The sequence below is a fragment of the Fistularia commersonii genome, chromosome 29 (genome assembly GCF_037954325.1).
Source record: "Fistularia commersonii isolate RoL2024-O1a breed Wild chromosome 29, RoL_Fcom_v1.0, whole genome shotgun sequence".
NCBI classification, from domain to species: domain Eukaryota; kingdom Metazoa; phylum Chordata; class Actinopteri; order Syngnathiformes; family Fistulariidae; genus Fistularia; species Fistularia commersonii.
This window is the reverse complement of record NC_141312.1, coordinates 4,846,504-4,873,079: the sequence shown is the minus strand read 5'-3', so window position 1 is coordinate 4,873,079 and position 26,576 is coordinate 4,846,504. Positions and strand designations below refer to the sequence as shown.

General features: G+C 41.1%; 1 protein-coding gene across 1 annotated transcript; it reads right to left on the bottom strand.

Annotated features, from left to right (window-relative positions):
- Window positions 1-447: 447 nt before the first annotated feature.
- Window positions 448-24,555, bottom strand: trpc4a (transient receptor potential cation channel, subfamily C, member 4a). The gene is made up of 15 exons (XM_086177127.1): window positions 24,090-24,555; window positions 20,980-21,230; window positions 19,560-19,778; window positions 13,610-13,750; window positions 12,469-12,645; window positions 11,899-12,099; window positions 5,172-5,517; window positions 4,284-4,423; window positions 3,994-4,194; window positions 3,775-3,896; window positions 3,491-3,686; window positions 3,215-3,409; window positions 3,000-3,041; window positions 2,201-2,290; window positions 448-2,032 (listed from the first exon to the last, which is right to left on the bottom strand). The coding sequence occupies exons 2-15, from the start codon at window positions 21,136-21,138 to the stop codon at window positions 1,340-1,342; spliced, it is 2,922 nt and encodes a 973-aa protein (XP_086033253.1). The 5' UTR covers window positions 21,139-21,230; window positions 24,090-24,555; the 3' UTR covers window positions 448-1,339.
- Window positions 24,556-26,576: the final 2,021 nt, after the last annotated feature.

The window sequence follows — 26,576 nt, the reverse complement described above, 5'->3', positions numbered from 1 at the left end:
AACTCTTGCCGTCTCCTGCTCATGCATTTTGCACCCACATGAATTCTTCTGAGACAAGAGAGATGCTCTGTGAAATTACACATGCAAGATGCAATCTGACTCCATTCATCATTAAAAATATGCCATGGGACGAGCGTTTCTGGAGCTTCAATTTTTAAAGAGCTCGGTCATTTGAGGGAGGGTGCTTTAAGAGATTGTAAAAATTTTCCTTGCACATTCCTGAAGCAAACATTAACAACTGCAGTAAAAAAAAAAGAAAGGGACGGAGGAAAATCCCGAGAGGTGAAAAGATTAAGCATCTCCCGCACAAATATATACAGAATAAGACAAAGACTAAGACTAAGTTAGCACTGCGCTAGCACTGTGTCACTTGAATAGCTCCTAAATTCGAAAACAGTACAGTCAAAACATGACAATGTCTAAAAATGCAGGGAAAAAAATCCAACATTTCTTGTTTATATTTATTATTTTCAGTCAGTTCAAAACTCGATAACATAAGTCATCCAAAGGAACGTTACATCTAAAAGGTACCAGCAAATGTGTTAACAGGTGCAAAATAATGGGAATAATTTGGAGCTCGACAGGCTGTATTCATATCGTATATCTTTCATCACGGTGTGTTTGCCATGCTCTACAACAGGACACATTAGAATGCTTGTCATCATCCGGGTTCAATGTCTGATCCCCCGGGTCAGAGTGATAAGAAGCACAATCCGTGGCTTTTGCATAGAAACCGTCCACCGAATTTCGGTTGCATGAACGGAGCTGCAACTTCGAGATACTGTCGGCCGTTGGAACAGGTGTACAAATGGACAGAGTAAGGCAGATAGTCAGATCTAAAACAGAACACATCTATTGCTTTTGTAAGACGAGGATAGGCGTAGAGGTCAACAGGTGAGGAAAAAAGAGGTAGAAAAACATCAATGGAGGAGATCGATATGCGGAGTAAAATCAAAAAAACAAAAGGAGAGACGCAAACCATGACCATTTTAAGGATATTTGTATTTTTTTGCACTTAGCTATAAGAGAGAGATAAATCGGCCAAATAATTCAAAATCCTCGCGAAGCTCACGTCCAACTCTGTTACCATCAGCTGTATCTTTCACTGCAAAACAGTAATTTTCAAACACTTGAACCCAAGGCCTCCCTGAGTCTCCAAATATCGAGGACGATTATCAATTCAGTACTAACGGGTACATTTGCGCTCTGCAAAACCTTCACATGTATTCCAGAAACGGAAACCGTTCAATTGAATCCCACGCTGATTGTCAGTCTTTTTCGTTTCTCCAGCGTTGCCCGGCCCTTCAAGACGCTCACACACCACATCAGCCTGCTCTTCTTATGTGGATGACCCTGACAAACATCCATCCGCTTTTGTATCCGTGCAGGATTCGCTCTCTTTGTCCTTTTCATTGGATTCTTGTCCGCCATCAGCGCCGCTGTATGAAACCTCCCTCGTTTCATCGGTGTCCTCATTCATCACGGTCTCGCTCTCTTTTTGCGCATCCGGGAGTCCTTCCTCCTCCACTCCCAGCACTCTAAGCTCTTTATCTGGTTCCTCTGAGTCTGAGCCCATCGACTCCGCTTCCTCCGACAAAGAGTACATCTTTCTAGACAGTTCCCGTGTGCCCGACGCCGCCTCCGCACTGGCATGATGGCGTTTCTGGAACAAGCCGAAGTCGGTGATGTCTTTTGGAAAATTTTTCCTCTGACCCGTCTTTTCGCTCGAGCTCTCATCGGAGACCGAGGACACCACTCCGTTGGGCAGCCCGTTGGAAGAGTCTTGCGTCTTCGATGAAGCTTTGGAGCTGCACTGCTTAAGAATGGACGCGGTGATTTTGAAACGGTTGAGTTTGCTTTTGGCTTGGCCGCCGGCAGCGCAGGAGGAAACCTTGATAGAGCTATTGGGATAAGCAAGGCTGGACTCTGCTGAACTGCAACTGTTCTTCCTCTCCCCCTGCAGCGCAGGCTTCCCCGTCTTCATCATGCCCATAACCTCGTAACGAAAGCTGGAGATATCTTGTTTCAGCTCCTAATAGGGTAGAGCAGAAAGTCATTGAACTGTTACCAGTTGTTTTTTTATCTGCAGAAGGCTCTATAATTCATCTCCCGGTCAGGACGTACCAATGTACATGGTTATTCTCCTCAAAGTACCTCAACAAGTTTAACATTTACTCAGCGAGCACGATATCGACCGTACCTTAAAGTTGTCCTCGGTTAGGCCTTCTTCTGTCTTGGCATCTCTGATCATGGCGGCGACATAACGTTTCACCAGATTCCTCAGCACTTCCTACATCGAATGCAGCGCGGGAGGAAATTCAAAACAATATGTTATTAGAGTTTGCCTTTAGCTTCTCTCTTACAAAAAACACCGGCATTTAAAGTGAACACAAAACGTGTACCTCTTTGAATATCTTGCCTATATTTTGAATAAGCTTATATCAGAGTTAGTCATGACTACGGCAACAAAAGTCGAATTACGATATACACGCTCATGATATTGCATGTCTTCAAAGGAGACGTGCAAATGTTGACGCAGTTAGGCAACGTTCCCAACGCTGTCTATTATTGAGGAAAATCATCTTTGTATAATTTGATATCTTATGCTGCGTGTTATACAATCTATAATGTCAAACTGTGCTATTGTAATAATCCCCCACATTTAAAAAAAAACAACCCCTGATATCTACAAAATATACGTTAAAAAGCACATACACACACAGATGCACCCACATTACGAGTACATCTCCAATAACAAGTCTACAGTAACACCCTGCTGATGTGGACAAATGGAAAAGTCTGCACAGAAAATGGCAAGGGGTCTCCCACTGAGAGTATGTGAAATAAGTCGATGCTACGAGCCGCGGCAGAATCATCGTATTGACAGATTGACGATGAAAATGTTCAAAACCAGGCAGGAGTTGAATGTATGACCTTTGAACCCCTTACATGCAAAAGTAACATACAGTAATTCCCCAGCTTTAAGAGAGTGGACTCGCCTGGTACTGATGGTTTATCCTCAGGTTCTCTGCTGCGCGTCTCTTCAAGGATTCAGTTAGAGGAAGAGTTGGAGAAAAACAAACAGCCCGTATATAGTATTATTTCTCCAAAGTAATATCATTTAATAGTACAAGAATCAGTACTGAGCTGATAATCTAAGTGCATTTCCTTGTAGACGGAGTGAGTTCAGTGCCAAAGTCTTTGACTGTCTCACCCCAAGTGTTCCAAAGGTGTCGTGGTGTTTTGAGCTCCTCCTTTTGCACACCTGTCTCCTTATCCAGCAGACAAGATACCAGAATGATTTTGGACTGGGGATAATGTTGAACGGGGCTGGTAAGGTGGCCCCTTCCTCGAAGTAACTCATCCATAACTTCGTCCGTGCAAATTTCCATTCGATATCTGCGTGATCCTGAAATCAAAACGGAGTTAGGGAAAACCTGGAGAAATGCAAATTCTTGCTTCCACTCGAAGCCTGCACCATTTTTCTTACAGCGATGTGCTGGTAGGAATTGTTCATCATGGCTATGAGCATGTTGAGCAGCACCACCAGCGAGATGATGTTGTAGGTTCCAAACATGGTGGCGCCGACAAACTCGGTGAACTGGTGATCCGCATCCACGTTGGTCACATAGAGGCTGATCAGACCAAAAATGGACCAGAAGAGAGACTGCAGGGTCTCAAACAATCTGCAAGAGGGAGATACACGTCACAAACCGATCCAAATGTTTTCGATTCTACCTTTTCTGAGTCGCTTCCAAACAAATGCACACTCACGTGGAGAAAGCGTTATTCTGCTCCACACACCGGATGCCCTTGCATTTACCCTTCTCGTCCGATGCTTTGGTCTCATAGTAAAAGTACAGCTGATTGAGCCCATTGGCAAAGGCCAGGAGGACCTGGGGAAAGATGTCAAGGTCACAGCAAATTGAATATCCTTCCCCACTCGAGTCGAACTCGCTCTATTCTTGGACAAAGTAATTAACGGCGTAATACCAGGCAGTAAATGAAGAGAAACTTCAGGATGTCCAGAAGCATCCGGCCAAGAGAGATCTGCAGTGGCCCCAGATGGGAATTGGCTGTAAACAGTGAAATGAGGCGCAGAGAACTGAAAATATTTGCGATCGCAAACACCGCCTCGGCTACAAGAGTTGGGTGCCACATCTCCCACTGGTTCCTGGGTTTACTGCCACTGTACTGAAAAAGGAAACAAAGTGAGCAACGCAAAACTGAGGAAAGACCAGAATACTAGAGTATTACAACGCTGTTTGTAGTTAAATAGTTACCTTTGTGTAAGCTACAATCTTGAGGGAGATGGTGGCCAAATAAAGAGAGTTCATGACAAAGTCCATCAGATTCCACCAATCATGGACATAGTCTTGGAAACCACCATCCCACATTTGCTTGATCTCAGCCCAGATGAATCCTAGAATTGGGAAGATAAAGTCTCGTGATGTATTTAGTCAACAACCTTAATGCGTGACAACAAAAAACTTTGTATGTGCCAAATGTTGAAGAAAATGTATGACCAGAACCAGGGGAAAGACTTTTTAATTCCTCTCCCTTCAGCCGCAGGGAATCTTAAAATCTTTGTACTTAAGACCTTAAGCCACTTCATAGCCTTTACTTGTTACTTTGACACTTTATAGTTTTATTTGTATTTCTTACTCTCCCCCCTTTTTTATACTGTTTATAAAATTTCTATATTATTGTTATGTTTTGCTTGAAACTCTGGCACAGCAATTTCCTTTGGGATAAATAAAGTTGTAAATAAAGTCTTATTCTTATTCTTATTCTTACTCTTATTCTTAAATCAATTTATTGATGGGAGCATAACTGACACGTGCTAAGTGAGCTAAGTGACAGCTGGTTGTAATGACACTTCCTTGCGGTCTTATGGCACGCAAGGCAAGTTAGCACAAGTTTTCCTGTGAAACAGCAGACGTCCGATTCCACAGGAAGGAATCGGACAACGACATACAAACATACCAAATTTACAGCTTTCCACAGCTGTAATTTCGGTATGTTTTTTTTTTTTTTCCATGGCGTAATTTTGGAAGGTAACTAGCCATGTCGGATGCAAGACAACGCGTTTGCTTCGGTCGCCCGAGGTGTGTCGATATGATAACACCTAAAACTTAACCTGAGCCCCTCGGGTCCGAAATTCTACTCACCTAACACCCAGGGCAGAATCATCCACTCCACAGTGGTTGGGGCAGGACCCTGCCTGTCCTGCCTGTCCTGCTCTGTGGTGACAATGTGCTGAGAGGCGAGGAGCAGCAGGAAAAGAAAAGTCAGATAGGACGCAGTGTGGCATATGAACTTGATGAAAGGCTTGCGGATGAAGAGACCATAGCGACTCTTGGGAACGACGAGGTAGCACAGAGCAAACAGTGGGTAGAGCAGACCGATGAACACACAGGTGACAAACTTTCCCGCCCAGTGGCGACGCCTCCAGCCCGGGAACTCATCGTACCAGCGGGACGCCAAGAGCTGCTGGCAGTTTGGCTGTGCTACAAACTAAAAAGAATAAGAAATGGAGGGAGACAGTTTTACATATCATCTGTTTAAACACTCTCACACGCAAATCTATCGTGAGGTCCAACACGTTGACCGGGAAAACACATTCTCAGCCTGAGGCCGCGTAGCTCATTTAAAAAGTTTAATGGCCTTTGTGCCCACACACACCTGCAGCAAGTTACAGTACTGATGTTTATTCAACATATTTACATCCGAAAAAGTGACTTTCTGTCAAGAGTTTTCGATCGAATCTAATTGCTACGCGGGAGAAAAAAAAAAAAAACAGAGAAGAATTGGTAGATGAGCTTGTTAAGCTGGAGAGGCGGGTTTGACATGACAGCATTATATAACGGAAAATATCACCGCAACCTGGTTATGGGACAACCTGAGCTAAAGTGAGAGGTGGAATCTAGGATGCATCCTAAATACAAACGGAGAAACGACCCACGCAGTGTGTTACGAAGACGAAGACGCGTGCAGACACACAAGAAATATCTTCTTTGAATTCCACATTGAGCCACTATATCACGCTCAAAGTGTCGTCGGGTGCCAATTCACTAACTCTGCAGCCTTGTTACCATGGGAACAACTGATCCCTCTTTGTGTGCTAGGTGGAGTAGAATGACTCGCATTTCCTTACTTCCAATAGAGCGTGGCCACATGGATTGAGAGGAAATGCATGGAGGGGATAGAGAGGAAGACCCGGACCCGCCGTCCGAAGCCGACCCATGGATGTCAGACCTGCGGGGTCTAAAAATGAACAGCTTTAAGCTTCAGTTGCAAATTATGAGCTTTTGCGTGTTCCAACCAGTGTTTAAAAAAACAAATTAATCTTCAATCTATTTCGGTGTCCGTACATAAGTGGTCAATTTTTCGCTCTCGCCTTAAGTCGCTAATCAGTATTTTATTAAAGTGCTACATAATGCACTGCCTAGATTAGCATACTTTAAATACAGAATATAATGCTAATGAGTTCAATTAAACCAACTGTTTTGCAATTAGGACATTTCATTTACTTGTTAAACACATGAATTAACATACAAATTAAATGAGATTAACTTAGGGGATAAGAGCTTTTTGAAACACTTTTCGTAAGCTTTGTTGCGCGCTCGTAGACAGGCAGATTGAACCAGATTAAGAAAAAAAGTGTGGAGAATAATTTGGATTTCAACAAAATATCAATATTGGCTTCAATATCAGAAGAAAATTTGTCAAAGAAAACAGTTTTGTTTGGATTGATCATCTTTGTTTCACAGGATCTTCCATCAATCAAACTCGCTGTCTTTTCCCAAAATCTACCTCCTTTCCCTCAAAGTTATAGTTTCCTTTAGGGTTTCAGTAAATTGTGTGAAAATGTCAAGCTCACTGTGTTTTGCCAAACTTCCCTCAACTGACAGAACAACAGAGACGTCATGCTATGCGTTTGCCTTTTGACTTTTTCTCCCACAACTCGAACACAACCCCTGCTGGTCTTCAGTTTGGAAAGTATCTGTTCAGTCTAAAAGTAGTAAAGCAGTTCTGATCACTGCCTGAGGAGATACTTTCATGCTCTTTTAAGACACATTCTCCTGCGGCTTCACTGCCTTAAAGGTCTCTTAGAATTTTCCTCCGTTTTTACAGAAATGCGCAGACAAGCCGCTCACTGCCTTTTATACGGTTTACTGTTTTTGGCTGCAGTGCAAACGGGACCATGGATGAATACTGTGACACATGACCGTGGAGTTACGATGATGTGATATATTTCCTGTCTCCTGTGGTCGGTGTGGAGAAAAACCGTTTGGTTCCAATATCTTTGCTTACAGCCGAACCAGCTAAATTCATCAGCTAAATTCCTTTTATCGGCAACCAGAATAGCTTTATAAGCAATATCATATTGCGCTCTTTCCTTTTCAATTGTATCTACTGATTTTCCAGTCACCGAACCCCATCATTGCCTTGCATCCTTTAATTTTAATTTCCCTGCATGTGAGGAATAAAAATAAGTGATCAATAATTGATCAAGACACCTATTTGAGTGTTGCAAAACATATCTGTTTTGATGTGTATTCCTCATCTTTCGCATCATCCTTTCCACGACCGGATCACAGCGTTTTATGTGACGACTGGATTCAGGCGGCGATGTCCATTGATACGAACACATTAATGTCTGTCGTGTAGCTGAAGCCCATCACCACTCCTGTTCTGAAGGGGCTGAAAGCATTTCCGGATCTGTTCAGCACCTTTCTGTCTGTCACCTTTAATGCAGCTGAACTTCCCCCCTGTTTACAGGAGGATTTTTTACATTACACTAAAACATCACAACTGGTCCCCCTTTTGAGGGCTGTGATTAAAAAACTAAAACACAAATATATAGTGTAATATAGTTTAATATGTGTTGTCAAGCACGCAATTTATATACTTTGAATTACGACAAAATGAGCTAAGTCATTGCCCTATTTCCTAAAAATGCATTATTTTTTTGCCTGAAAATGAAATATCGACGTAAACGCCAAGGTAACGGAACGCAGATACGGTCGACAGGGTGAAAAATTGAATTGCAATTTTTAGGAGATATCACAAGAGGGCAACGTCAAACTACTACATGTAAAATTGATTCTCGCTTGATGCCTCTGATCGCCGAGATAGTAAACACTGTCTGGTTTTGTCCACACACTTCAAACGCTCACCTTCTTCCTGCAAAAGCATTAGCGCATATGAGAGCAATTCATTGCTGGCCCCTTCAGGGAGGCGGAGGGGATAATCTACCCTTTAATGTGAAAATATAACTGATCATATTCATGTGATTTGGCCTCCCACGGCTTTCCAGCCCACTCGGCTTTCCAAGCTCGGCTTTTTAGACAAGAGGCCTGTGGAGATTTCTCTTTGGACTGTTAAGAAATGCCTCCCTTCAACCCCGGGGGCCACGTGGCTACAATACGAAAAACACACACGGATGCAAAGGTAAACACGAAGGCGTAAATGAGCATGCACACACACACACGCAATTCATAGATAATAAGGTTAAGTGGAAGACTCTGTCTTGGTGTGTTGTGTAGGATTGTTGCAAAAAAAAACTCTCAGAGCTCCAAAAATATCTTGGTTTTAAACTCATAACCGACCAGTTCTACAACACAACACACATACATACTGTAAACACAAACGTACCCACATGCACCTTCAGGCTGCATGTTTTACAAATTATAAAAGCTTGACAGCCAGCAAATGAGCTATAAAAAGATGAGCGCCGATTTCCGAAAAAAAAAGCACACAAGCGTTCTCGGTCCAGCCAAGTATCCACTTATCCCCTGACAATTCGCGGGGAACAAACACCTGTCTAGCTTAAATATCGTCTGTCACACACACAATCTCTGTAAATATCTCTCCCACTCAGTGGAAGAACACACACACACTCCGCAGATGTCATTGTGTAGCTTGGAACAATAAAAATGTCGTCGTAATAATAGCTGTTCATTGAGCTCAACATTTTCCATTGCAGCTTCTCATTTCAGTTGCCATCCTATGGTCAGACTCTTATGGATAGAATGTTGCGGCGATGTTCGTCTCCACCAATCACTTAATTGAATTTAATTTTCACTGGTTAGACCAGATTTGTATCAATAAATTTTACACAAATATGACAACAAGAAGCAAAAATCAAACAATCTGATTAATATAGAAGATTGTAACTCAGCTTTGAAATAGTGACAAATTCAGCACTTCTCATGTCAGATCTCTTTTTTTTTTTTTTTTAATTTCAGACTTTTCTCTCAACACCCTTCCCTTTCTGGCTGCAGGATGGAAGCGCAGTGGTCACCACTTCAGCCTCAGAGCAAGAAGGTCCCTGGTTTGAGTCCGACGGGAAGGGGGGGTCTCTGTGTAGAGTTGCTTGTTCTCCTTGGGGGTTCTATGAATTTTAAAACTACATAAGTCAAAGCCTCATCAGTGGGTAAGTGTTTTCGTGTACAGTGTTTTATGATGAATCGGGTGGAAAAATGATGTCCCCCTTAACACTTGGCTTACTTTCAGGTGTCATTCAATTGCCGTTGTCATTTTACAAATGGAATCTTGATGTGCTTTAATTGGTAGAATGGAGGAGAGGAGGTATAAATATTGGCTCTGTTAAAGGTGTATCTGTGCAGACAGCCTGTGCAGAGCGCCGAGGAATAGCAAGCTCACCGGATCCACCCCTGGGAGTAATGTGCCCAGGTTCTCATCATTTCCACCCTGGCTTTATATCCGGTCGAACAATTCTGCATTATACACACTGAAATCCACTAAACATAATCGAAGGCAATTTCAGCCTATTCATATCGTTGTAAGTTTAACAAATACAAAAAGGGATTTGCGCTTATTAAACGGGGATTCCTGCTCATTTAATTCTCTGGTTGTGTGATTTAAAAGCCAGTTATTTTGAGAAGGTATGCAACTGAGCCAATAAAGTAATCTTGCACATTTATCGCAGTTTTGGAAAGTTGTCGGACCCAAATATAAGATTTGAAATTAAAATGGCAACTCACAGCTCACAGGGAGAAATCTGTATCACTATCGCCAGACATGGCTGTTAATTAGTCTGTTTTTTTTTTTTGTTTATGGCTCAGTGAGCTGTAAAAGCGTTTCATGAAAACATAAAGATGGGCAGAAAGGCGTATGAATGTAAAACGGGATATTGACACCCTTGTCATTATTTATGTGCAATTAAAATGCAATAGAAAGCCTCAAACTTGCTTGATAAAAATAAAGCTGTACACTGACGATCATTACCGCAGCAGAAATCCTAATTAACTCCCGTTCCAATGGTGTGTGGAAAGAACATTTCAGCTCATGTTAACTCCGATATCCAAAAAAAAATGATATTTATAGTACCAGTGAATTTCCAAGAAATCAATGCAACTAGATGTAGTGACCTCTGAGGGAGGGACTTTGGAAGTGAATGCAACTTGACTTCCTCCCTCCATCTCTCTCTCTCTCTCTCTCTTCACCAACTACAATTCCATCCCAAAATGAAGTGGTAGCATTGGATCTCCTTTCCTTGCCTTAACAAATGGTTGCATTATGGAAATATTAATATCTAAAAGGTAATACCCATTTCACATCTTCACAGTTAATTTCTAATTTCAGACCTTTTTTATTCACATATAAGTCTAAACAGAACTGATGGTAATGGGTTTGGCGATACGGACAGTGAAATCAGCTCCTTTCATTTCCATTTATATCAAGATAAGGCGGGCTGAATCGGAGCTGGTGCGCTATCTTTGAAGATAATTATTAAGCTCTACAAGCGACAAAACTAATGAATACTTATTTCCATGTCACATAGTTAATGTGGCCCATATCTTATTAATCACACGTTTTCATTCAGCCGTTTGTTACATCAGCATGAATGAGCATCAGACGTTATAACCTGTCTCAACATGTGTAGCACTGATCCAACATGAGATGATGGAAAATGATGAGGAAATAATCTGTATAATGGAAAAAAAAGAAAGATCATGCATAGTGAATATGTGCTAGCATGGCATACAGACACACTGGTAGACATTTTGAAGACTGAATAAAAGATATCAAATGTTTGAAGATCACTCGCTGCTGAATTATTCTTCACCTTGAATTAAGTCTAAGTTCTCCATATTCTTCCTGCACTGTTGCTGGAGTATCCTGAGTCGGATGATGTAACTTGTGCATTCCATCCATCCATCCATCCATCCATCCATCCATCCATCCATCCATCCATCCATCCATCCATCCATCCATCCATCCATCAACCAATCTAGGCAGAGGTGATGGACATCTAGCCACGCAGTGTGCATGGAGCAAGTTCAACAATGTACCGACACACCCTCTGCTACAGTGACCCACCCAATATGACAGATGTGGAGCTATGGGTTGAGGAAAATGGTGTGACTTGCCAATAAAATCATCAAAAGACTAACCATGTCTTTGTGCAAAAACAATGGAGGCCGCATGCGGTTTGACCCTGGAGGGGGGGATTCCTGCTGTGCTATAAAGAAATAGGTCTCACATATTTAAGCTTGCTAATACTTCTATTGTCAGCTTGATAAAAAAAACAACATATTTATAGGTGTGACGGAATGTATTTTACATGCAGTTTTTCTTTTTCTCGGGGATTAAGATATCATTGTGGCGTCCTTTACAATTACAAAACAACCGTATTTATTGCATTTTCCCCCCCGACAACCATTCTGACTAAGTGAAGCAAATGTGTCCTAGTAAGTTGAAGGTTTTACTTTTAAATTTACTTTTTAAAGCAATTCATTGGGGTAGCGCTGCACCGCAGTCTTTCAATCAAGAATGTTGTGTATTCATTAAGGGCAGCTTGGATAAAGACGGATAAATGTCAAAGGGGGCATATCCTTGGACAGGTTTGGCACGCATCATCCCTACCTCTTTTTGATGGTATTTGATGGCCAATTTGAGTCTTGCCAGGTCACTGTTGCTTTCCTCCTCCAGTAAATTGATGTCATCTCTGTAGTTGAGAATCATTTCCAGCTCTCTTGAGCTTCTTGTCTGGTCCAGGAGATCCTTAGCAAACTGTTTACACTGCTGGGACAACTCCTCATACTCAGATTTGAACTCATTTTCCACCTTAAAAAAGAAAAATGGTATGAAAAGAAAAGAAAACGCCAGAGAATAAATGTGCCTGTATGATGTGTAAAATGTGTAAAATTAAAGTGCTATTTTCAGTCAATTTAATCTGATTGATCAAACCATGCAATCCAAAAATATACAAAAATTATCTTATACAATATACAAAATGTACACACATATGTATTACTTCCTATTAACTGACCTTTACCTGTAGAGAAATCGCTATTCATGATCTAGGTTTTCCACATTAATTCAAAGGGCACTGAATGTTAGATGGCAAACTGACATCTCACAGAAATCACGGTGGTTAATGAATGCAGCATACAGCCAATACTGCAGCAGTTTGTTGAGGTCCATTGTCCATACCTTGCTGAGCTCTTGCAGCTCCCAGCTGAGTCTGAAAGCTGTGAGGAAGGGGTCCTCGCTGGAGAGTGCAATTAGCGAGGGACTGGACAGAGCTTTGTAGATGTTAAGACGTGAGCGAGAGTGCCGCAGGCTGTCCACGTCTGAACTCGACACGCACTCCACACAGTTACAGCGCACCTGCAGCATCAAACAAAACGATTTTAATGAGGCTTGCCAGCATGTAGAAATAAATAATGTTCCAGTGAATTAATGCATGACTGTATCAACCGTTATATGTCAACCCAGGGAAAATTATAAGACATTGTCTATTTCACAGTTAGATCCAACATGTGGGTTTTACACAGAAAAACAGCTGGTTTGATCAACTTCAACTGATCACATAGTAAAACAATGTATATATCCTGCCATTATAGATAAGGACATGGTGAACTTCCATGTATGTTAAGGTAAGAGTTTATTGTTGTTTTTTTCACATTAGTTATTTTATGTTTTTCTAAGAAAACATTTTGAAAAAGGGGCTTTGAATTCTCAGCATTTGATTGGCTGGCTACAGGTCAACAGGGCTTAGAGTTTACCGGCATGTGAGGCCACAGGAAAAAAATGAGCTATATAGGAGTGTTGACCCCTGAGCACCTCCACCTGATGGTGGATACAAAAGACAGAGGAGACATGAAGAATTCAATACTACACCCGCAGTGTCAAGAAATACTATCTTTGTTTTTTCACCATTTTGTTCTTTTAGCTGGTCTGCAAGGGGCTTTTATAAAGACAAAAAAATTGGTAGTTCATTTTAAAGATTTTGATGGAAAATAAACTAAACATGCATCAAGCATAAGATGGTAGATAACAGAAACCATAGCAGCATAAGATTAAATCATTTCCAGGATCCTCACACTTGCGATAATTCAATATAATATTTCAAAATCATCTTATAAATAGTTATAAGTAACAAAAACCATTCTGTTACCTGATTGCCATGGTGTCGGCTCTCTAAGCTTGTACAACCATTTGGCCCATTAATAATGTTACGCTTTCAATGTAATGACCCGAATTATACAAAAGGATTCTATTTCATCTCTGCAACAATTCAACAGTTTTTATCATTGGGGAAAATTCAGTACAACGTACACATAAGGCTCACCTCATGCGGCTGGGGCATGGAAACGCCTTTCTGCACCAAAAGCTTGATGATTTCATAGTTGTTGGTGTGTGCAGCCAGGATGATGGGAGTAATGTCAGGGGTGAAGTCAGAAAACTGCTTGTCCAGTAAGATGGGAGGAACCTTTCAAAGGAGACAAAAAGACAAATACTTTAATCACAAATGAATCTAATAAAGGCTCTTGAGACAAACCATTCAGTCTTGTGATCAAGTCAGTTTTTATTTTCTTCCTGTCAAGTGTAATTGACGGTGTTGCAACTTTGAGGTAATTGATTTGGTTAGGGACAGAGTTTGTTCCCCTCAGGGTGCCGTTCAATTGTCTTAACAGCAGAATTTAATGGTATGAGCAGGATGTGGAAATGGCTTAAATAAGTGAGATGCAATTAGAGCTATCCAAATACCAACAAGAAAGATTGGCATGACACATAACATGCGGTCTTCGGTATATCTAGAGTATTGTACCAGCCATTGGCTTAAAAGTGCCAGTATCTCAAACAGTTCAGAGGGGAATCTATATTATCAGGAAAAAAAAAAACTAATTCCACCTATTCCTCTTATCATCTACTCCAGCTTGGCCTCTTTGGTATTCCCATGTCAATCAATGGGAACACACAGCTGCAGGCTGCAGAGCCATACGATGGCTCTTCTCTCTGGTTTTAATTGAAGGAGTATTATCTGATTCTCTGAAAAGAGAGACAGAGAAGTGAGAGAAAAGACACGCCGAGTCTAGTTGAAGGCTAAATAGAAAGGGGACATAGCCTGCTTGGTATCTTGACACGGACTGAGGGCAGGACATATAGGAATACTGAACTCCCAATACAGCTTTACCCAAACTAATGCTGACTAAATGGACTCACACCAATATCGAATACACATATTCTAAGTTGGGCTGATGTGTACATGTATGCTGGATGTTGAAATTTACAAGTGTTTCAACAGACAGATGGAAACTGATAAACCTGACAATACACTGACATGAATCTACTGCGAGTCGGGAGCTCTCATCTGATCAGCCGGTGGTGGAAAAATACTATTGAACTTTGGTTTACAGTTCTTGTAAATTTTAATAGCTCATTAACATATTTGAGAAAACCAAAAAGCAACCCCTAACACATCTCATCGTAGAGACAATGTGTAGGGGGTTGGGGAAAATAGCCCCTACTGACTGTCAAGAAGGACAAGAAAAGAAAAGAAAAGAAAAGAAAAGAAAAGAAAAGAAAAGAAAAGAAAAGAAAAGAAAAGAAAAAAAATCAGGCTCCATTGAGAATTACTCCCTTCGTAATGTCGCAGTCAGTGCTCTCTGCGAAATATTTTTTGCCGCCAGGGGGCGCTGTTGCACCAGATCCAGCAGGAAACCCCGGCCTTTCACGCATGGTGGTCAAATTACGCGAGAATTGGATGGCATTTCAGTCACTCTTACGCCAAAGGCGGTTTGTTTGTTTATTTTCTTTTTTTTTGTCTTAGTGCCACACAGGTACGTAAAATGCGCCGTGGGATAGTTAATATGTACCCTGTTTACTTCTCGGCTGCTAACAACAATCTCGTTGATTCATGCGTTCAGAAAGCGGTTAAAACCTATCGTTTTTAAGTTGTGTTACTTAATGTATTAGCTAGCAAGCATCAGTCAATGCTAACGCCAAAGTAAGAAGGAGGTGGATCTGCTATGTTTTAATCCCATCAGTTTTTGGAAAGGCGTATAATGAAAGAAAATGCCTGTTGAAAAAAAGAGGGAGTTATAAATAGGTTTCATATATATATGTTTTGTTTGTGACATGAAGTATCACAAGTACCCCCATACCGCGACCTGTGCAGCTTTAGCTCAGTTACAATATCAGAATTGTGTATGTTTGTGAATGGAATATGATATGATGTTAAGCCATGAACATTCACATGTAACACTCATATAAGAGTTTATATGATTATGGCTTTAGTTTTGTAAAACAAAAAATGATCAAATGGATACTTTTATCAAATAAGAAAATTATACAAAGATAATAGGTTTAGATAGATATTGTCAAGGACACTCAAATAGGAAAAAAAAAGAAAAAGTTAAAATTCTTGAAAAAATGAAATGAAAACTGTAGTTTTTTGTAATGCTTAATAATACTAATATGTATTTCTGATAACATCAACAGTAATTGTTTACTTGACAACTTTCCACACCAGATCAATGCTATCTGTTCCATGCATATTTCGCAGTTTTCCAGAACACATCTATTTACATTTGTAAACATAGTCCACTGCTTCACACCCTGTTTGCAACGTATCACAGTGCCTTTACATGTCAAGCGGACTTACAACAAGGGCCTGCACTCTAGACCACAAATAGGACATAAGTGAATGCTTGTTTGGACAGATTTGGGTGGTATGGGTGACAACTAGAGGAGGAGGAAGATGAACAGCGGAAGGAGTCGAACAAAATAAGAGGGTGAATACACGAGTAAAGGGCATGTTGCCTGATGAAATCCTATCAAATGGTCAAACTGTCAACTGAACAGTGAGCACCTTGGGGGAAGTAAGTTATGTGGCCTAACTGTGTCAGTTACCTAACCTGTGTCATACTTACCTGCCCCTTGAAAGGTTTTCCCACTTCTGTGTTATGTGTGTACAGATTTACTAAATCACCTTGTATTTTTCAATGCTAGTGCCAAAGGAATCAGAACAACTACAAATCAAGTTTGGCGCAAAAGTGGAGACTCATCATACTTCCCAGAGGAGGATGATCAAAAAAGCTATGTGCCCTGCTTTGCGTGTGGGAGGGGGGTTTCTATCTTCATCAAGAATCCTTTGCCTGTGTCCAGACGTGGAGCAGGTTGAGCACGGCACATGCTGAAACATGTGAAGTTCTAATCGTAGTATTTCTGAGAGTGATTCATGTTATGCAAATTTGTTTTTTGGATGTTTAAGAGAGGAGGCATTAATCATCAGCATACTGCTTAAAATGCACCATTAGCATCTGCTACATCAGAGATTCTGTGCATTTGTTTCCACTGCTCTTTTTTGAGTCTCCTCCAAGGTTTCCATGTGACATCTTGCACAATCACAAATGTTTGTAAGCAACTTGGGAAAAAACGTGAGGCCCTGAGTAGTGTTTTCTAAGTGACACATCAGAAATTAACCTTGAATCCAAGTCTAGCGTTCTAGGCTGTCACATCAAGCTTGGTAATCGTTAAATTCTTCAGACGTTACATAAAAGTCTGAAGGAGAATGGGTCAATTACATAACTATGTTTCTGTGCACTCAGTCATGGTAACCCCCAAAAGAATAAAAAACAAAAACAGATCCTCGAACCCTAACACAGAAACACAAAGCTAAGCAGAACATCTCAAAGAACACATATAGTAAGGCTGTTTTAGATTCTTATACCCCATACACACACAAGCTGAAAAACAAATAACCCCAAAAAATTGCAGGATAATTTGAAACCCTCTATTCTGACAACTAGAATAATAGGTGAACTAACTGCACACAATTCCAACCAAGCATGAAATGAATCTTATTATCAGAAATCTTGGAAAAGATTATTTGGGACAGATATGATGCACCTTTCCCTGCCTCTTCATACAATCAGTCAAGGATGTTGGCAGAGTGGGAATGGTCTTTTATCCAAACCTACTCATGCAATCGGAATGGGCATTATCTCTCAAAGATATTATGGTATTCAGAGGAAATGTGGATGCCGACAGATATCACAGCTGAGGGGTTTAGACTGGAAATTTCTGGCCTCTATTAGTCCTCCACAGATTTGCTAGCGCGTCATTCTAACACTGCTTGTGCCCTGTTTTGTTGTCTAATCCATTTTTATTTTTTCCTCTTCATTTCATTCTGGAAATCACAGCCTAAAACAGTACAGAAACAACAGCCATTAGTCTCCCTTTCAGTTGATCAGTCAAGCCAGAGACGTGTATTCCTGTGTGGTTATCAGTACATTACTGCTGAGAGTGAGATTAGAGATTGAAAATATGTTTGGCATGTGTGGGTTGAGTCAACATTAGCATTACGGGCAGGATGCAATCAGAAATGTCTCCTCAATTGAAAAAGAAATGGCAGTGTTTGTTTTGATAGCAGCAATTAGTATCAGGCTGTCATGGTCAACTAAATGGGGAAAAAAAAGAAGCCCGGAGTCTCTGATAATTGTTTTTGCAATATTATGCACATGCAGAGACACCACATTGTTGGTGTCCAGTAAGAGATAAAAAGCCCAATTTACACCACCAAAGGATGTTGGTCACCCCTGCAGCTGTGAAAGTAAGATTTTGAAGAGAGGGAGCACGGAGCCAAAGGTGGACTTGCACAGGCTTTCACTTCAATAATGGCAGTGTTTGGGGTGGCAGCTTCAGACCTGATGACCACACTAACACTGAAATTCTAATGGCCATCCATTTCTGTAAGGACATGAGCCAAGTTAGTCATGATTGTCTGCACATACAGGCACGATGAAACCTCCGCAGTAGAAACTTAAGCAGTTCCTTTAGACTAAGTTCTTCAAAGGGAGAACTACCATGCCAGTGATACATTGGCCAGGATATCGAAGTAGAAAACACGTACTTAATTTAAAAAAAAACAGTGTTAGCATAGTGCAGCGTGCATACTGAAGGGTGTATCCACTTTTATCAAGAGACGATTTTTGCAGCTAAATTTCCAGAACCAATGGATGGATAGACTTTGTTCCTGTGTTATAATTGCTCATAGACATCAGGCATTTTTTTCTGGACTCAGTGGAAACTGTACACACACAAAAAAATAAGCTCATGAAAACAGCTCTTTTTGGAGTCTGATTTTGTTGTAGCCAGTAATGCTGGGCCATCATTTTCAATGATAGAAATTGCTCCAGGCAACTACATACAGCTTACAGTTTGTATAATGAGTATTCGCTGCTGTTGGTTTCTATAGATCTGCAATTTTCTTGGAATGACAGCTTTGAGAGCTATGTTGTCAAATCAGAATTTAATACAAAATCACTTTAGCTTGTTAATATTAAAACATAAATTCCATCAGTATGAAGGAATTTGGTCTGTGCTCTAGAAGGATTGCTGTTTGTAATGATTAATGTTGTGAGAAGAAATCTCTCCTCAGCCAAATATACAACATTATTTCTCAATAAATGCTAGTGAAAATAGCATCAATAGTACAAATATAGCTTCTGGCAGTATATGGAGTATATCTTCAGATCAGGTTCATATGATTTTTCACCCAAACTGTAAAAAAATGTTGACTGCACTGAAACTGAAGTCTGTTGATGCAGCAAAGGTCAGCACAAATTGATTTAAAAGAAGTGAGGCAAATTATACCCTGGGTGGGCTAAATATAACTCCAACTTCATATTTCTGAGTGGTGTTATTACGGGAAAGTTTGAGAAACTTCTGCACCCTGCTTGTCAAAGTGTATTTGAACTATAGCATGAGTGCAAAAATCTATGCACTCATACCGACTTGTGCAATCTGTCTGCTCATTCAAGTCTCTAGTGCAGTAAAAAAAAAAAAAAGAGGATCCGTCTGATCACAGTAAACAAGAAGGTTCAAACATTCATGAGTCTCAAACTAAAGCAGACTCAAGTTGGTAAAGTAGATTGTATGTAATGCCTTTAAACACTGAAATTTGAATACTTCTTCCAGCAGGTAACTCTGTCTAGTTCAAAGTAATATACTCTGGAACAAATGCAAGAAGTGCTCTAGGTTTTTAGTGCTTACTTTGGGCCATAAGACTCGCCCACACATGAAACAAAGCTTCGAGCGAATACATTTAAATGAGGTCTGCTTGGTTTCTGGACATTCCAGGTTCAGAAAAAAGATCAAACCAAACAACAGACGTATAGTTTGTAATCTTCCATACAGCAGAACATTTAAACATCCTTATGATGCAGACCAGTCACCTGACTGCCACATTGTTTATTATTTTTAACTCCTTTCAGTTCCTGTTGTGCCACCCTTACCTGCATGCCACCACTGGGTTTTTTGTGATTTAGCAGTAACTCCACAGCCCCCACCACCTCTTTGCGAATTGCATGGAGCAGGGCATCGCCAACGTAGACGTTGAAACTAAGCAGGAGTTCAATGATTTCCAAGTTCTCATTCTCAATGGCAATCAGTAAAGCGGTGCGACCCAGGGGGTCGATGCAGTTGATGTTGATTTTGAAGTAGATCTCTGCCTCCTGGGAAAAAAAAATGGGATTTCAAATGGCAGACTTAGTTTTGGAATGACTGGTGTTTTTGGGTGTGTTATGCAAGTGTTGAAGTGTTTTTTTTAGACAGTTTGAAGATCATGCAACAATCATTGACAAAGTATTAATTTGTGATACAGTTTTCCAGACTTATGGCTTTTATATGTTAGTGTAAATACATTTAATGAATGCAGCTAGTTTTCATCATTTGCAACGTTTCTATTGCAGTCATTAGATGCCTGCCGATTTTTTGACCAGGGCAGTCTGAATTTACAATCAGCATGGTTAGAGTCAAAATAGATTTGAAAGGGTCTCTTAAGTCCTTGCAAAGAATTGCTGTTGATATTAAAATCATATGTGAAGTCACATTATGATGATCTAAAATATCCATATAGAACATGATTACAATTATTTTCATTACTAATCTGCATGATTAGCTATTCAAAAATTGGAAATGAATATTTTATTCAGCACTTGCTGAGAATGCTGAGAATACATCTGATATAACTAATGTACTATAAATTCAGAGTTTATTCAGGTCAGAGCTCCACACCCCTCACAACATGTCCCAGAGATGTATGCCTGACAAATGCAGCTGCTTTTTGTGTTTTCACTCTTGGTTTGTGTTATCACCTCTAATGTTGGTTAATTGGTCTCCCTGAGCCAGCCTTGTTGTGTTCCTATGGTTTCTTCCACCCATCATCTATCTGCTAGCTCTCATGCTTTCACACTTGTCTCTTGCTGTGTCATTATATGAACTGAGTTTTATTGCCATTCGGATTTATATTATACAAGATGATATCAATGATTGAATTAAAAATAAGAGTCATAGTTTCCTAAAACTCGTGTCACTTATTGCAGACGTTTTAATTTTTTATGGGAACATTTGGGGTAGTTACATCGATTTATTTATTCATTTTGGACGGATCTACGCAATGACTAGCTTTCCAGAGTCAACCAAATGTAATTTCTGATACCATTTTCTGATCCCTTCGTAGATGTCTTACACCTGTCAGGTTAAATTAAGGTAAAAGGTCTTTGTTGGAAGCATTTTCATGATTACACAGCCCCAATAAACCATTTTTGGATTTCCCCACTCAAGACTGTGCCTGTCAGAGCTCCTTTTACTTCACTGATTTTGCCATGTAGCAAATAAATCATCACCTAATTCAATCATGCAAGGTACACACACCTCAAGAGCCTGTTTGACGCTAGCATAGTCCCCCTTCTCCACAGCTCCAAGGTAGGCCTTCTCCAGTGGTGACAGCTCCGACTCTGCCCGCACGATTCTCAGCGGGATGCGGTCCCGGTATGAGGAGCTGTCAGTGCGGCGGTAGTACAGCTGTGACATCCCCCTTGGCTTCAGCTCACCAGCACCCTGCTAACATGTGGACAGCTGCTGCCAGGACGGAGGACCTCACACTGGAGGAGATGGGGACAACACTGATTTACAAAGAAAACATGAGGATGAAAAGGCGACATTGTGAAGGAGGAAAGAGGTGAGAGGCTTTAGCTAATGAGACTGCTTCTATTTTGTCCCTGACTATTAATAACCTGACCTATGACCTATTACAAAGAGCTAGTTCTTGTCAAAAGTTGTGTCAGTGTTGATTTTCAGAAGACGCAGGTCTGTCTCATTTTCAGATGCTAACACTTCCCGCGGGAACAGAGGTGAGGGATAATCTTTATACGTAAAGAAACACAGGGATGTTTGGCAGCTGTCTGGCTTTGAGAGATGTGTCAAGGGGAAGATGATTTTTTTGGAAATATGCATGATGTTAAACTTTAATATGGAAATGCAAAAGTGCATCTTTATCATTTAGAGCAGTTGTTCCTAATGGCTTAAACCTATTAGAACTTTTAAAATAGGATTTTATTTGATGTTCACCAATAAGAGACTTTTTTTCCCCCTCAATTTACAATAAAAGCTGAAAGCATGAAAAACCAAGACAGATATTAAGACATTTCATGAATGAGAAATTATGCTTTTACTTCATCTTGATCAATTCTTTATTTGAAGTCATTAGAAAGCTTTACCAATATTATATCAAATGACCTAAAAAACACTTAGATTTGTGAGTACTTTTACTGTTGTCTTGTCAGATAACTCAAGGTAAAATTGATGAAGATGCTGTGTTTCAGCTGAGGTGGATACTTCAGTTAGTAATTTAAGTTCATGTATTACTAAAGAATTAGCAGCACTTGTTCATTGATTGAGAGCATCAACACAACAAAGGGGCGATTACATAACATCGGCCTTTATCATAACATTTCCTGATTTGTCTCCCTAACAACTCACAAAGCAATATCTAGAAGTCAAACGTCCGTAAACACCAGACACAGCAACCAATGAAGGGCTGTTTGTGATTTTTACAATTCTGCTATTTAAAGGGGCATTAAACTGTTATTTTAGCATTCTATCTTTAAACCCTAACATGGTGTCCCTATGCGTTCATCCATCACTGTTATCAATACATTCACCAATGAGCGAATGCATAGCCATCACATTAAACAGATGAAGTTAAATATTTCCACAGCTGCTTTCTTTCTTATGTCAAAGACAAATTACCGTCATTGAATAAAGAGTTAAAAGTGCAGGTGATAGAATGTCAGAAGAGAAAAGCTGGTGCAGTAAAATTCAAACATGGAATAAGATGAATCACAACAACTATTGTTTTCATTAGCTCTCGTGGTAGCAAACCGGACTCGTTCAGTTTACTTTCGACCTGTCACCTCTCATCCAAGGGGTTTAGGGTGTTAAAACTGTTGAAGGTTAGACCAGATTACATGTAGAACTGAAGAAGCCCCCCCGCATGAGAGGTTACGTGTCAAATATAAACCACTTCCCAGACATATCAGAGCATTTCGACCCCTGTTTTTCTTGCCACCTCTCCGGGATAACTCGTTTCATCTCTATAAATAAATAACTACCAGGGCAGTCTTTAGAGTGCGCAACAAAGTCTAGGGAAGCCATTTTTCAGAGAGATGTGGCCTAGAAAAAAAACAAAAAACAGCAAATTATATCCCAATTAAATTTATGATTGCTCTGCTTCTATGTGTAGTCAGTCATTTCATATCAGACAGGCTGCAGCAACATCAGTATTCATCTTTTGAATGAGGAACCCTAAGGATTCAAATAGCGGTGAAATAGCAGAAATGCGAGTTATGAGAGTACACGGAATATTAAGAATCTGCACGAACTTCATTGTCTTGGCAGTGAGTGTTTTGTTTCATTTCAGAAATGTTTCGATCATCCTAAATTCTGCAAGCTGTGGAGAAGTCATTGTTTGGTTTAATAAATATACTCTGACAGTTGCCAGCTGACCAAACAGAATATCCCCAATATATTGTAATTGTTTTTTGGGGGGGCAACAAAATAATAAATCACAAATCCTCAGAGACCCTCCCTCTGAAGAGCTCATTTGGAAGCGGTTTGCTCATTTAGAGTCCTGGCCTCCATGCTTTCAGGATGTTCTAACCTAATATGCATCTAAACTGCTCACACGGGGATCCAGCAGCACCGACATCCCTGCAGATTGTGCAGGTACAACCAGAGGAAACCCCTGCAAGTTGCATGCACTAAACAAAAGGCGGCCACGGCCGGTGATAAAGTAGGTTTTGGTTCCAGCAACGCCAGAAATTCACTCCGAAAAGTAAATTTCCTCATGTGTCTCAAGCAAGGGCGGCTGAGGAACGGCTGTCGCAGCGCACGCCGTGCAAGGCGCAGATGACGTCACCACCGTGGGGCTTCTAATGTTTGCCCTTTAACTCTTATTTCACGCAGTGACCTTGAAGCACGGGAACTTTACGGGAACGGCAGCGGGTCTGAGGAAACACCGCCGAGCAGTGACAGCGCCGTTCAACAGGCCTGACAGAAACACGCATCAGTCTGCAGAGCGGCGGTGCCACACAAAGACGCAAAAAAAAAAACACCGCACAAGTGTGTCAGCGGGTATGTCGAGCAACATGTCTCCGATTAGGAGTTTGTTTTTCTTGCATAGCATGTAGCACATTCACAGAGGCATTCCTTAAAAAAAAAAGAAAAATCCACTTCATCTGCATGCTCGGATACAAGAGTAACATTAAGGGCGTTTGTTTTTGTAACACTGTTTCTAAAGAATCACACAGGCTGGAGTTTTTCTTTCTCAGCTTCTTATATCACGTCTGCAAGCTGGGGGATCGAAATAGCCACGCCAGTCTGGCTGCATATTCTACCTTCAGATTATTTTCAAGCCTCTCAAGCTTTTCTTTTATTTTTTTGGAAGACGGGCATATAAGAACCGCAAATGAGCACAAACTAACCTTTGAGATGTTGCGCATTGGAACTTTGCTGGCGGAGACAGCCCCCGGAGAATCCCCACCTCATACAGATGTCAGATCCTTAACACGGTTATTCCTTTCCAACATATTTAATGTTGCCCCTCGCAACAGTCCAAACTGCGGTGTCTTTGCAAGGAAATCCCGCGTCTTGACGTTTCGGACGCCTCGTGGTGTCCGTCTCTCTCTCTCTCTCTCTCTCTCTCTCTCTCTCTCTCTCTGGCTGTTTCAGACTTTTGATATTCTAACTAGATGTGCAGGTTCTGTCACTTCCCATCACGACCTCCATTCGGGCTACAAAAGGGGAGGGGGGGGGGTTGAAGACGCAGCTCCGCGCGCACCGCATTCCCCGCACTCCGCAATAAATTCTGGAGACGAATTCAAGGGAAGAGCGAAGCCCCCCTTCCCTTTCCTCCCCGCCTTCCTCCTCCTGGCCCTAGTCCGCTCCCAGGTCCCCCCTCCTCCTCCCTCAAGCGTGATCCGGCTTCTTTCGACTTCTCCACCTGTTGGGTCGCCGGATCGAACGGCTGCAGCTCCGGGGAGAAGCGGAGGCGCAGCACGGTTCAGACGGCCGGCGGCTCTGCGGAGCGCCGCTGCGCAGCGACGGTGCGCTCTTGGAGACGCATCGAGCGCGGCGGCCACGCAAGCGAGCATCAGAAGCAGCCGCTCGGTCGCGGGATCGATGGCATTTTGAAGCAAAATGGAAACATCACGTACGCGTTGAGTTGTTTTTTTTTTTTTCACTCAGTCAAAACAACGAATCATTTTCATTGCGAACCACTTGAGCCCCGCTCATTTTGCTGAGCCGCTCACAGACTGAAAGGCTATTGGACACACAATCATGCAAGGATCATTTGAACGCCATGTAAAAAATACATATATGCAGAGTAGAAGTAGATGACAGTGATCCCTGGCTTCCATGCATTTGAGTACCTACAAAGATGACAATTTACTTCCACTTAATGCACTATAGAAAAATAACACATTTCCACTCCGATGAAATAGCCTGTAGTCATTTGGGTGTTCACCCAGCCCACTGTATTTCAGGCATAATGACCAGAGACGGAATTGACAAAGGCAGTTCTATTAGTCATATTTAAAGGTACTTGAGTCAACTTGTGCATAGCGTCACAAACGAAGCCAAACAGAAATGCCAATATTCTGCTCCTGGTATGACATATAGAGAGTTAAAACCTATAAATTTGGCCTAACAATGTCCAGGACGGGAGAATGTTTTCCGACATGTTTGTCGAGTGCCCCGAAGATGGAGTTGTCCATTCTGCCTGCCGGTGTCAGGCACAGATTAAGAATGCATGAGGCCTGTGGGCACAATAAATAGGGGGAAAATCACCTTGAAATTGTAAATTGGCAACAAGAAAACACCCCAAAAAAGCCTGTAAATGATTGAGAAAATATTTAATAAGGACTCACTTAAAAATGAACTGTTACTGCTTAATAAATAATGAAAAGTAAACACTTAATAAACATAACAAAAATGGTAAATGATTGGGAAAACATTGTAATGTGTGTGTTAAATGGCAGTATCTCTTGTGTTTAAATCTCTAGAAAGGATTTAAGGGAGAAACAGATGCCAAAATCGGTTAATTTGTTTGTTGTAATTTGAGAAGATAAAAAGGCCTCAGATGAAGGGGTTTTGGAAGCCCCTGAAGGTTGGAAGCTCTCAGCCACGAGCCAGCTCAACCAGTGCTCTGCTGCGCTTGTGTGTGTGCGTGTGTGTGTGCGTGTGTGTGTGTGTGTGTGTGTGCGTGTGTGTGTGAGAGAGAGAGAGATAGAGAGCCAGAGAGTTCATGTTGGAAGTGCATGAATTAAAAACGGTGTATGGAACAACACAGGGGACAGATATTTCAACAGAAAGCCTTTGAATTTTCAGCATCTGCGCCTTTTCGGAAAGAAATACTGACAGGTTTGTTTATGTGTTTTGGATTCAAGATGGATTCATGGCACCGCTCCGTTCAGCCACTGTTCATTTTGCTATAGTAAATCATTCACTGCAATTTCTAGCTTTGTGGTCTGAGTTTGACTGTGTAGCCATATGGATTTGGACTGGATCTTTACTAAAAACTACAATTACCAACTTTGGCAACCCATTGCCCCAGACGCACAAGTCCATCTGCACTAGACATAAATGAGCCTGAGGAGTTATGGGAAGCCGGCAAATGGGAGATTCAATGGCTGCATCTTTAAAGAGCTTCTCATCTGTTTGAATGACACAATGAGGAATGTCAGAACTGTCTTTTTTGCCAAAAGTAAAATAACTGAAATCGTCAAACAAAATTAATTAAAAAAATCTCTGTGTTGATACAGTTCATCATTTTCCAGCATATATCCCTCAATCAATGTCAGTGTTTGCTGCCCGACAGTTGATTTTGCTGACATGCTAATGGTCTTGAGCAGTGTTGTGGTTTTTGTCTCTGGACTGCCTTAGTTAACATCCTTAGCAGCAAACCTCAT

Excerpts from the sequence above, each read along its gene's own strand:
- trpc4a (XM_086177127.1), bottom strand. The coding sequence starts at position 21,138 with ATGTCACAGCTGTACTACCGCCGCACTGACAGCTCCTCATACCGGGAC. Across the intron at positions 5,518-11,898 it reads TCAAATACCATCAAAAAGAG|TTTGTAGCACAGCCAAACTG; the intron begins GTAGGGATGATG and ends TATTCTTTTTAG. Across the intron at positions 3,042-3,214 it reads ACACCTTTGGAACACTTGGG|AGACGCGCAGCAGAGAACCT; the intron begins GTGAGACAGTCA and ends GAATCCTTGAAG.